The following is a 13,160-nucleotide window of genomic DNA, read 5'->3' as shown; positions in this document are numbered from 1 at the left end:
AATTATTACTGAACCATTACCAATAAGACCATTAAGTCATCTCTGTGTTGTATGCAATTGCTGTGTTATGTCTAGGGACACGAGCGTAGAATATCACTCATGTCCTTGAATGTTTCATGTAATTCAACTGAATTACTGAAATGTTCAAGTCCTTGAATAACTTCACATAATCCAACAGGTACTGTTTGTTTTAGAATAAATGTTTTCCATTCTGCTAGTCCAACAAACAAATTACAAATAAACCACGATTTCCTCTATCTCTTACAAAGATGGCTATTAACTGAAGAATCCTAATGTGGTGCTTTAACTCTAATCCAGTCCAAATCAACACAACTTTTAAATCATTATACTGTGAAATACTTAGCAGTCATGTTCTGACCGTCTCTAATTAATGAGTCCATAAATAAGGGCATGAATGATATCTGTTCTGAATAAATGTACTCCTTGTATCACAGCATGCTTTCATAACCTCCATTCAAACAAATCTGTGGCGTAATTTGACCGAAACAGTTGTTGACATGACCCTAGCAATCAGCCTTGATTTATGAATAAAATTTTACATGTATCGTACACGTACTTTTACTACTACACAAGCCTGCCACTAGTTTAAAAGAATTACAATATAAAAGTCATAAACCCAAAAAAATTAAAAAAACTATATAATAAATTAATTTTTATATAGATATCCTTAACAATTACTTAGTAAGGGTAAACAATGACCAACATATACTTAGCTGAATTAGTTAATTTATCCACTTAAGTAAATGTAATTGCTAATCATCACTGTTAATCCTGCAGCTTAAAGTTAGTGAAACTATCAGGCAGTGCTTCATAAAAACATCAGAAAATTAAGCTGTTCTTATGTACATGTGGTTACTCCGTTTGTTCATGAACATGTATTCATGCTGTAATTGAAAACATTATGTTGATTATTCAGATTCGTATATAAACCTAACAGAGAAATTTATAGCAATTTGAAATAGACAGACACTGCTTAATGACCTTGACACATACACAAACTGAAACTTAAACATTCTTTGCCTTTCGTCACATTATTTTGGACTATTGTCTTCTCCATTTAATTTTAATACATCATGTTCTACGATGAAATAACTAAAATGTAAGCTTTTGGTGCATATTTTGATGGAATCATTATGGATTCACTTTTATGGATGTAATGACATCAGACAACAGGTTAATATATCAATACTTCAACTACAATAATGATATTGGGCTAAATGTTCTCAGACAAATTTGATTCATTAAAGAAAAGTAACTATATGTTAACTGACTTTGGCATTCCTTGTCTAACTCCAATCTTCAATCAAATGATATGGCACCCAACAGAGTTTTAAAACTTCGACCACTTGATTAAGCCTGGATGGTAAGGAAAAAAGGCATTCCAACAACTATTGACTTTATTGTGTGCAACTGTGTCAATAAGGACTATCAACTATGTGAAAGATTCTTGACAATGTGACCTCTAGTTCTGGGTTTGACTTAATGTGGATTATCAATGCTTATTCTGGCAATAAAACTTTGACTGGTCAATATAATAAATATTAGGGTCAATGTCTTGCAAAGTAGAACTACTAACACCAGTACATGCAGTGTATAGCTCTCCCCTGTCATACTGCAGTAGTCAGGGTCCATAACTGCCCACTACATTATGTACCAAACAGCAGCATGGCAAAAATGATCAAAAATTATATGAGTATACTTGGTGGGGGGGTAAACAAAACACCAGTCAAATGTATAATAATACTGTTAGTTGATTAAAACTATTGTTTTCCGACTGCATGGTATTAATACATTCAATTGTGTCAAATAATAATGTTTTAAAAAGCAAATAAAGATATAATACCAAGCTTCAGGTTGATTTCTTTCAACCCGTACTCTGAAACATGATAGATCAAATCCCGAGTGACATTAAAACAATGATGTAAAACTCTTATATTAATAAATATACTGTAAATTATTATAATTTCTCTGTACAACTGTATCAACTTCAAAGTAATTTAACCGATGAAAAATACCATCACTTGCCAAAAAGAAATGTTTGAATCAGGGTTGTTGGGTTAAAACTTCTACACACAATTTTCAATTAAACAAAGAAATATTTACTGTAATAAGTACACTGAGTAAAATCAAACTATTTTAATTTTTGTCAATAAAATATCTTGTCTTCAGTCCAGAATATCAGTCATATCACTAGCGACTGGGTGATGTCACATTATGTGCAGCACACCTATTGCAATTCCAAAATTCTGAATAACAGAAGAAAAATAATATAACAAACTTGCATACATGTCTGTAATCCATTTAAAGTCTAATGATGTCCAAATATATAAATACATTCACAAAAAGTACTAATCCAAATAGAATAAGCACTATTCACTGACATGATGTGTATTATCTAGTTTAAGTATTTCATGACTTTTGCTGAATAAGACCTCATCAATCTTGTTTTTCAAAGCAAAGTGTAGGATATTTTTCAGCTGCTATATTTTGAAAAGGTTACATCAGTTCTTTCTTAAATGCAAATATGGCATCAGAAACGGCATGAAGGTAATTGCAGCAGATCCTCATGGTCACTGTCAATTGTAGATCCTACTTACTCTTGATTGGGATCCAAGTTTTCTCTTTTGGCAGCTAGTAAGAACTGGGCAATGTCAGCATTAGTCTTAAACTCAACAGTCTTCATCAACTCTGACCCAATATGGAACATCATCAATTGAGACAAAATGTCCCCATAGCCCAGCTTAAACCGCTTCAACATTGTCCTCCTTCAAACCCCTCAAAATCACAATTGTATTCAAAGAATAAGCTTTGTTTTTCCTCGACATTCCCGTTAGAGAAATGAAATGCCTTAATTTACTTGTAAATCCTAATAATACTGAACTCACTTTTAAATCTAACTGATTACACAAGAAAGTGACAATTAGTTATTTGAAAGGACCTTATTTGTAGCTACATTATGCAAATGAGCATCTTTTTATTCTCGTCTGCAACTGAAAAGACATGCCATTGCTAATCCTGTCTGTGATCTGCTGCCCAAGTGTCAATAAACAATGATCAACAAGAAGCTTGTCTTTTATATAATCAGCTAGCTGTGTTTACAGGGGATTTAGCCACTGATCTGGGGTGGCTTAAGTGCTAAAGACAAATTTGACAGTCATGTGTACTTTAGCCAAATACAATAATGCTTATGACAATTGTGGCTTATTTCAGAAATGACTAATTTCAGGTGTGCAATATTCTGTTAGGTATACAATATGTGACACTGCCTGAATACAACAGTGGCTAATTAGAGTAAAACAGTGTTAAAGCACATTATGGTGATGTCGGATCAAGTACTGTGATTCTGATGTAACGTTTTCAGCAGACAGATGTTGATGATTAGTTTTTAAATTTTTTATTTAATTATAATTTTTATGATTTTGATTATGGGGTACATATTATTACCATGTTATATCCAGTATCGAGCTATAGGGAAGTGCATTATAAAGGAGTATAGCTGTACTATCCTGAAGTCTTCTGCATTGACTCATTTAAGCATTTACTTTCACCCCAGTATTCTCCATTCATCGTGATATCCCACTTAATTTGGAACATTAGTTATTTTATAAAAGCACACATATCAAATAACATTTATATATTCCCACATATTCTTCCAGTCATGTTTTCACTCAGAAATATCCTCTTGTAGAAATGTCTGTGTACTATAGCAGAGATCGGCGACATGTCATGTAAATGTGTTATGCATATCACGTGATACATAAAAGTGAAAATGCAGGACAAACAATGACAGCGGCTGACAATATAACATGTGTAAGGAAATACAAAACTATGGTATGGAACTTCATTTTTATTGCTTCTTTTATCTTACAGTCTTCATCAATGGAAAATTTATATCCATAGGGTACAAATATATATATAAAAAGTTATAAACATAATGAAGTAATTGACATGATTCTGTTTTGATTTAGTCTATACTGAAGACAGTTTTAATTCATGTTTTCAGGACATTTTGAAGAGTTAACCTACATGTATCATTTCAAAATAATAAAGTTGTATATTCTTTTAGTGATAATACACTTGTACACAAAAGAAGTATTTAAAACTGATGACAATTTAGAAATGTTTATCATTTAGTAAATAACATGCCATCCTTAAATATTCATGAATCATTTTACATTTAGATAGAATATCAAAATAAAATCTATTGGTGATGCAACTTTTCTCTTTTTTTAAGGTAGTTTCCACCGTTTTGGAATCAGTTTCTTTTATAATTTTATTGGCAATCACATCACTGCCATATTAGGTAGTTTGTGTCCCAGCATCACAAACAGGCGTTGCTCTTAACATAATGGCCTCTTCTGGTATCTACAAAACGAATCAGAAGACATAAGTAAATATGTTACATATCACAGTTGAATTTTGAATGTGTGAGATTTATAAGTTTGTTTACTTGTGTTTTTATTGTTACACTTAAAAAGAAATGTCTGAATAAAGGTTCCTACATATTAAGCAAACTGCCATTTGAACATTAACATTGTCTTACTATGTAATATATAAACTGCAAATTTTGGTAATACATAAATTATGCCCCATGGGTCCCACTACTAGTTTATGTTTTTTGTATATAAACATCTTTGTACAGTTCTGTATATCAAGCCTGTAGTAATATACCATTATTTAGACACCTGCAAGGATAACATTTGAAAATTTATTGTTAAAATATTTGTTTCTTCTAATAGCTGAGTTAATGGCAGGACCCTAAGTATCCCCCCTTGCATTGAGCAGGCCTGTATATAATTCTGAAGTATACAAATGAGTGAGGAGGCAGGACTCCATCTATATATATATATATATATATATATATATATATAACTGGCCTATTCTAAACTATTCAACAAAGTTACTCAGTTCAATAAATCTTAAGTGTTTTCTTATTTCTGTTGTATATTCATCTCTGTGTGTGTGTGTATATATATATATTCTCTTTAAAGTTTGAGCTCTTGTGTACTTTTTTAAAATTTATTATTTATCTAGACCCCCTCTGTTTCATTCTTGGATCCGCCCCTGTATCACGGAACTGAGTACATCTGCTGATTAAAAACATCCCCCACCCCAGATGTTAATCGAAAATGTTCTAGTTTCTAAATAGATGTAAATGACGAACCTGATTTGGTGTAAGTGTTGCTGGGATAGGGTCGGGATGATCCGTCATCGGTCTATTCCCACCTACGAACTGTTTATTGCAGATATATGTCCATCTTGTGATTTTGTCAATAGTATAAGTTCCCCTTCCACAAGCACACACCTAACACCCACACTTCTCGATATTTTTTGGGGTTTTGGAAACGGAATCCAAAATATACACATCATATCTTCATGATCTGAATATCTACTATCGCTGTTACAAAGTCCAAAACAACAATGTCTTGAAGCACCGTGATTTTTTCGCTTTTCAGGGATATATGCAATCTCTTCAGTGTGTTCCGCCATTTATATTGTAGTACAAAAGCCGGTTTATTTATTCTGCGGCCAAGTCTGCAAGCTATAAACAGGTGTGCTATTTTTTGCAATTAACAGTGTCGGTCGATCTCTGCTATATCACTTCCTTTGACTCATGTAACAGGAGTTTATGTCTGCCTACAACACCATTGTACACAGGCTCCAATAAACAAAAAACATTAAGTTACTGCAAAGCATCAATAGCACATAGAAAACTAAAGTTTATACAAAAAATTACATGAAGAAACTTAACTTAGTATTCATAAAGCTTTCTATATATTTTTATCATAAACTACTGTTTTGGGAAAAAATTTGTCTTGAAAGCTGAAAGATCCAAATTTGGTAAAATCATCATGTTTATTTGTATTTAAAAAAACATTAGGTTTAGCCTATGACCTATTTTTTTTAAACTTAATTTGCAATGTGAAGATGCTGAACCTCAACCTTTGAATGTCTTGTTTTTGTAACTTTCAAGACTCTTTTTCATCCTCATAACTTATTTTTCAGAAAGTGCAAATAATTAGAGACAGAAGACAAAGTTACAGAAGGTTTTATTTTCAATTTTCATTTCACCAATATGATTTTTTTTTTAAATTGGTCAAAATAAGTTGAATATCAAGATTCTCTTAATACTGATCATCTACTGCTAAAATAAAATGACATATCTGACATAACATCATAATACTTTGATTTAAATAATAATAATAATAATAATAATAATGAGGACTTTGTATAGAGCCTAATCTTTAGAAGCTCTAAGTGCTTTACAACATTAGACAACACCTATAAGATAAAAAACATATAATAATATTATTACAAAAACAAACACCATGAAATTAGAAAAACATTAAAAAATATTAAAAAAACATGCTGAGAATATTTCTGGTAGGAAACATTATTAGGTCTTTAAGTTTGTTCTTGCAATCGAAATAAGTGAGTTTTGAGAGCCCTCTTGAATGTGATCACTGTGTTTTTGTGTCTAAGTTCAGTGGGCAATTCATTCCATGTTGCTGGGCCCTGGTATGCAAAAGAACGCTGTCCATATGACTTTGTTTTCATAGTGGGAATAATGAATATATGATTGTCAGAAGAGGAGCGTAAGTATCTTGCTGGTGTGTACACATGGGTGAGGTCGGTTAGGTATGTTGGACTAGAGTATAAAGGATGCTGATTTAAGTATGATATATATCATAAAAGTATGTGGTTCTTATAAATTGACACAAATTGTAATAACAAAGCACCACCTCTGAACATCAGTAACAAACGAGCCACTTAAAATTTTATAACAAACACTATTTTGGTTCGTGTAATGGATGAAGTTATCAGCTGTGAGTCACACTGTGATTATATCCGACTAGCATACTGGATGCTAATCTGATGAATCAACCCCACCTCCCAAATCTGTGATGATACTGATGGACAAAATGTGATTCTGGTGTCACCTGTTCACTAAAATGTGCATTTTGCCCCAGGCAAATCTTTCCAGAACACACCTGCATACACTTTAGTCACTTACAGGTATTTGGTAACTGCCATTTCTAGCGCAAAATTCAATATGGCCACAAGGCAGAGGGTTGAGCAATTCCATGTGGATTTACAAGTCACCAAACATAGCATTTGCTCCAAAAATATAATGTACATGTCGCCAAATGAACCCTTCAGTCAACGGTAGCTCAACAGCTGCTAGAAATACTGGTAAGTGTACAAAATGTACACTGATGTGTGCAGACAAAATAAGCTGCAGATTTTTGCAGGTTTTAAAGAATAGGCGATATCAGCTCTAATCTGTCAGTCAATATCATCATTGTTGTGGGGCTAACTGGATACCTGTTATGGAGGGATGTTCATCTGCCACATAAGAATATTTAATATGGATTTTTATGACTTACTAATGGGAAAATAGAGAATGAGTGATATCGTGGTTTTATCTTCTATTCAATTCATAACTGATGACAACATTTTATGTCTATATGACTCACTGTTCATCACTGTAAAAAAAATGTTGTGGTTGTGATGTTGCTGCGAGATGCATTCTTGCACAAATGGGGAGTTTATGGCACCGCATCAAAATGGGTGTATGCCAATAGTACTGTTGTTAGACAATATACAATACTAGATTATCCATTCTTTTTTTAAAATAATTTTGTTTAATTTTATGGATAACTAAATGGCTAATGTGCTCCAATATTTATCAAATATTGTCGATTCACACAATACTCGGACAATACCGTGACAATATAAGATATATTATAAATCTTAATGTCATGTCGGTTGGTTGGTTAACAACACTTTACGCATATGTAGCATACCAATATTGTCAACAACACTTGTATCTCGCAACCACAAATTTTAAACAATCCGTACATATGAGTTATAACCACCGGTATTTCCCTGTGCAAGACGGAGTCAAACATTCCCTTGTTGCCTTGTTGTCTGAAGGGGGGGGGGGGGGAAGAGGGAAGCAGACCGAGTGAAAAACAAACTTTGGTACCAAAACTTGGGGTCAAACGAAAAATGTGGGGGTCTCTGAAGCACAAATGAGGGTAAAGAGAAACACTAGACCACTTGGGATAAACAGCAAATCCTCCCTACGACGTGTCACATCCAAGCCAGAAATTCTACTGACGATATCGGTATACAAATCATGTGTATTTCTTTTAAACAAGGTTACATGTGCATAAACATTGACACAACTGAGGATTGTACCAACAATAATATCTTGTTAACCTTTGGTATTCTTATGTGTTCCATTGTAAATTTGCTGTAAATTTCTCTCTAAAAATGATAATTTATGCAGCTGTTAAACGCCATGATCCTCCCTCCCGGAAGTAATATCTTGGAAGTGCAATACCGGTGCGACGATACACTGAAGGTTGAACAAAATTGCACAATGGGGTCAGTTAGAAAATTGAGCGAAATGGAACATGTTTACTTGAAATGGATTAGAATATTTCCATTTTATAATATATGACTGAAATAAACATTTGTACCAAAATTATTGTTTTTCTCTAAACTTTGGGAAACTGTTTTCTGTCTGCGCTGTTATCAATTTGTGTATCACTAGACCTATCGGCCCATATGTGCCTGTGGTCCGTGCCGATTCATATATAGAAATCATTATCATATGTTATTCCATGAAGCAATTTCGCATCATCATTATAGATGCTCTTAAGGTACACAATAGATAATACACATTAGATAAATTTAATTTAGAGTCGGAAAGTGCATCACATAACAAGAAACATTTGTTCATTGGGGCTATTTTACCGACTCTAAACAATAATATAATAATTTGCTTCAACAATCCAACACACTTACTACTATAATTTGTTTTTGTTTTTAAATTACGTTTATTTTGCTACAGTTGCATACCTTCACCTATTTATGTTTTATATTTTATTAACCTATGCAGGAAAGTTATTATATATAGAGATAGATAGATAGATTCTACTCTTCATATACATGCAGTGTTCAAATACACACGGGTAATGACAGACCATTACACAAATTCGATAACCCCTTCCTCAATTTACAATTTTTATTTAAAAATACAATGCAGAGAAGTTAATTTACTCGAATATAATATACACTAAACATACGGGCAGTGTTAAAATGCACTGGTTAAAATAATGGCTGGCCATTAATTCCTTAAAATATAATTTATATGCATACTGATTTGCTGCAACAATCCAACTTACTTACAATTATAATTTTTGGGGTTATAAAATTACGCTTCTTTTCCCTCCCATATTTATCATTTATATTTTTATAAACCATGCAGGAAAATCAATATATATATATATATATATATATATATATATATATATATATATATATATATATATATATATATATATATATATAAGGAAAGATTCTACTCTTCATATACATGCAGTCCATACTCCCTTTCCTCAATTTATAATTTCTATTTAAAAATACTGCGCAGAGAAGTTCATTTATACGAATAGAATATATTCTACACTTACAGTCAGTGTTAAAATGCACTGGTGAAAATAATAGCTGCCAATTAACTCCTTAAAATATAACTGACATGCATACCGCTTTTAGATCTGCAAGAATAACGGCAAGGCCATGCAAAACGTACAAAAGCACACATGCATGATAAGTGGTATTAGATCGGATGCATGTAACTATTAAATGTATTATCCGAAGGGAAGAAAATGCTCCCAAAACCACGTGTAAGAGACACAAGAGTAGTATAAGGGGTGAGATTAGCGTCAATGGGAATTAGCATTAAAAACACCCCCTGGGCGAGATTAGCGTCAATGGAAATTTAACATTAACCACCCTGGGCGAGATTAGCGTCAATGGAAATTTAACATGGGCAAAAAACCCTGGGTAAGATTAGCGTCAATGGAATTTAACATTGGAGAAAGGGAAAAAAAAGGAAATATTGAGATTAGCGTCAAAGGCATTCGAACAATGGAAAAAAAAATATCGATTCTAGGGACAAAGGCAATTGAATATGGGGAATAGAGTTTGGGTCTGTCTAGGGACAAGGGGAATTGAACATGGGAATAAAGTGTGGGTTTGTCTAGGGACAAAGGGGAATTGAACATGTTAGAAAAAAAAACTACTTTAGGGACAAGGGGAATTGAACATGGAATTTTTAAAAAAAAAAAAAAAAATTATAAAGGGGTAGGCAATTGAAAAGTCATTCTCTTTTCGAGAAATATGGCTGGCCCTGAAAACGGCCTTTGGGTTTATGTTAATATTAACATAGACGGCATCTGTCACATCTTCTTCTTCTTAAACTCCTTCTAACTGCAGGTCCATACACAAGTACCCTCTTGAGGCATCCTTGTCTTTCTATGTAAACTCTTCTCATCCATAGACTAGTATCTGTCCTATCAACAACAGTCCACTTGGTCCGTCCTAAACATCATGGAAGACACAAGGGTGGATGATTCAACTGTGGTCCACATTGTGAGGCGACGAGAACAGGTGAATCAATGCAGTGAACTGCGCTTATTTATAGGTAGAGGAAGGATTGAAACGGATTGAGTTCATTCACCAATCCGAACACGCGTTACAAAATTCAGTCAGTCCGCATCCAATCCGAAGAGAGCAGTCTGTGACGTCATGTGGTCTATATAGATTCGCTAGCGCCTGTGTGCTGTGAATCTATGCGACAGTGATTCAACATGACGGAAACTCAGAAAACGATCCATTGGGGTGCACCAGCAGTGGAGACCGCCCAAGGGAACCCGGACTTACTTTCAGAAGAGGTACATTGGGATTTTGTGGATTTTCTTACCTCGCAAGAATTTGTTCCGGAACCTTCGTCTCATTCTTCATTACCGCAAGTGGAGAATTTTAGACAGAGACAGAAAGAAGAATTGGAGAAATTTATGCAACGACAAAAGGAAGCGGAACAAGCTTTTCTCCTACAGCAACAGCAACAGCAACAAAAAGAGGTAAGAAAAAAACAACAAGAAGAAGTAGCAGCAAAGAAACAAGAGGGTGAAAATCAAACGGCTACGGTACTGTTGGACATTTTAGCGGAGTTAAGAAGTCTGAAACAAATGTATCAGACTTCTTTATCACGACCGAAGAGAATACGACCTTCCCGAGCTAAACACGCCAACCCTGTGACTAAGCCTATCGTACCACCCTTAGTGATTTCAACCCAATCATCATCATCAGAAGTAGGCCTCGGCCGTGGCAAAGGCTTAAGGCAGTTAAAGTTGATTGCTTAAACTCACCCCTACACCAAAAAAAAGGCCCTTTTCAGGGCCACCCACTTCTCTCGAAAAGAGATAGCCTTTCAATTTGCCAATAACTCAAAAATCAACAACAAAAAAAAACATTTTACCCTTATAGTACATGTCTGTGTATGAGTGCGTGAGTGTAGCTTCTTATTTTAAAATCAAAACTCAAAGACACTTACCTTATATAATTAATGTATTCTTTTCTCCATAGTTACAATCCAATTCACAATTCACAACAGAACACTTTATAAATTACATTCACTTCTTCTGTTTCTTTTTTTACTCTCTCTTTTTTTTTCAATTTCTTCACCGTCACAGTCTTTTCCTCCTCTTCCTCCTCACTTTCTTCCCTTCTTCTTTTCTTCTCCTGTTTCTTTTTCTTCACCTGGCTGCTTTCTTCCTCTGAAGAATCTCTTTCTTCTTCTGAAGAATTCCTCTTTTCTTCCGACTCCTCTTGTTTCTTTTGTGGGCAATCTGGAGACCAATGTCCTTTTTCTTGACAATAATAACAGGTATCTTGACTTTTGTCTTTTCTAGCCCCGGTTTTTGTTCTTTTTTGACGGTCTGGACACTCTGAAGACCAATGCCCTTTCTTCTGACAGATATAGCAAGTATCTTGACTTTTATCTCGAAAGGAAGGAGAGTAGTCCGTCGGCTGGTCTGAAGAGAATTTTCTAATGACCCCTCGCAAAGCTCTGATGAAACGTTCCATCTGGGTAGTCTCTTCCATCGTTGTGCTCGGTTTGAGAGTGAAATGAATAGTGAAAGGACAAGACACACACCCTTTTTATATACGCTGGTTTGTCATGACTATAAATTAGTCTATGGTGTTTAAACTTGAGTCATTTGACGTTTTGCACTCAAGATGAAACGATCCTATTCATTCGAGAAGAAAGAAGAAGAAGAAAGTAAGAGGCAGAAACGTGATCTATCGCCTCGTACCAGAGCTGAAGTCTTGGCACAAATTCATGCCAGTGATTTTGAAGAGGACATGAGTGAACCAGAATCCGAACCCTCTAAACAAAGTTCACCACCCTTAGTTAACCCTGAAAAGTACTATTCCATTCGAGAGACGGAAAAGCGCTCCTCTAGAAAATTTAGAACCACGGCTTACACCTACACAGTGAAGTTTAAAGATTTCAAGTCCGACGTACCATTGGAGAAAGCAGAAGGGTTTATCACCGAGATGTGGGATTCTTTGCTCACCGCACTCAAGCGACAATGTCAACCCAAAGAAGACGATCGCTTGACACTATCCATACAACACGACAGCTTGAAATCCCCTGTTTGGATCGAGTTTAGCAGACCCGCAGAACTAACCCCTTCCAAAGTCATGGACAAGATTCAACACGTACAACAATCTAATGACCAGTTTGACATCACCGATGGTAAAGCCACACTGAAAATGGCCCACGTCTCTCCTCCTCAAGGGACCGGACAACGCAATAAGGTGTTATTGGTGAACGACCTTCGCAGCACCAAAAAGAGTCTCGTCCAAATTAACAACCCTCAAGACCAGATGCGCTTAGCCCGAGCCATCATGGTGGGACGAACCTATGCCAACAAGAACGACACGGCAGAATGGAAAAGAACCTGGAAAACTATTCAACAATCGGACCGAGCCAAACAACGAAACGAAGCAGAACTCCTGTTGAAACAAGCTGGCCTGTCCAAAGACACACCCTGTGGCATTCCTGAAATGCAAAAATTGCAAGATGCCCTAGCTCCACGCTACACCTTGAAAGTGCACCCTCAAGAAGTGCGTGGGCCTCTGTTGTTTCGAGGGAAAGACTTTAAGGACGGAAAATACATTCATGTCTATTATCACGATGACCATTTCGATACCATTACCACTATCACTGGATTCCTGGGATACAGTTATTACTGTGAGAAATGTGACTATGGCTA

General features: G+C 35.0%; 1 protein-coding gene across 2 annotated transcripts in view; it reads right to left on the bottom strand.

Moving 5' to 3' along the window:
- LOC149796937 (phosphatidylinositol-3,5-bisphosphate 3-phosphatase MTMR6-like) overlaps nucleotides 1-8,344 on the bottom strand; it is a 117,155-nt gene extending 108,811 nt beyond the window's left edge. For both annotated transcript variants that reach the window (XM_089961616.1, XM_089961617.1), the window contains exon 1: nucleotides 8,248-8,344. In XM_089961616.1, the coding sequence (XP_089817742.1) occupies nucleotides 8,248-8,271 (24 nt within the window). In that variant the 5' untranslated portion in view covers nucleotides 8,272-8,344. The remainder of the gene's footprint in view (nucleotides 1-8,247) is intronic.
- Between the last annotated feature and the right edge of the window lie 4,816 nt (nucleotides 8,345-13,160).

This window comes from Sinohyriopsis cumingii, chromosome 6 (genome assembly GCF_028554795.1).
Source record: "Sinohyriopsis cumingii isolate HCF-2022 chromosome 6, ASM2855479v2, whole genome shotgun sequence".
Lineage (NCBI taxonomy): Eukaryota > Metazoa > Mollusca > Bivalvia > Unionida > Unionidae > Sinohyriopsis > Sinohyriopsis cumingii.
Note: the sequence above shows the minus strand (reverse complement) of the source record. Positions and strands in the feature narration are given on the sequence as shown.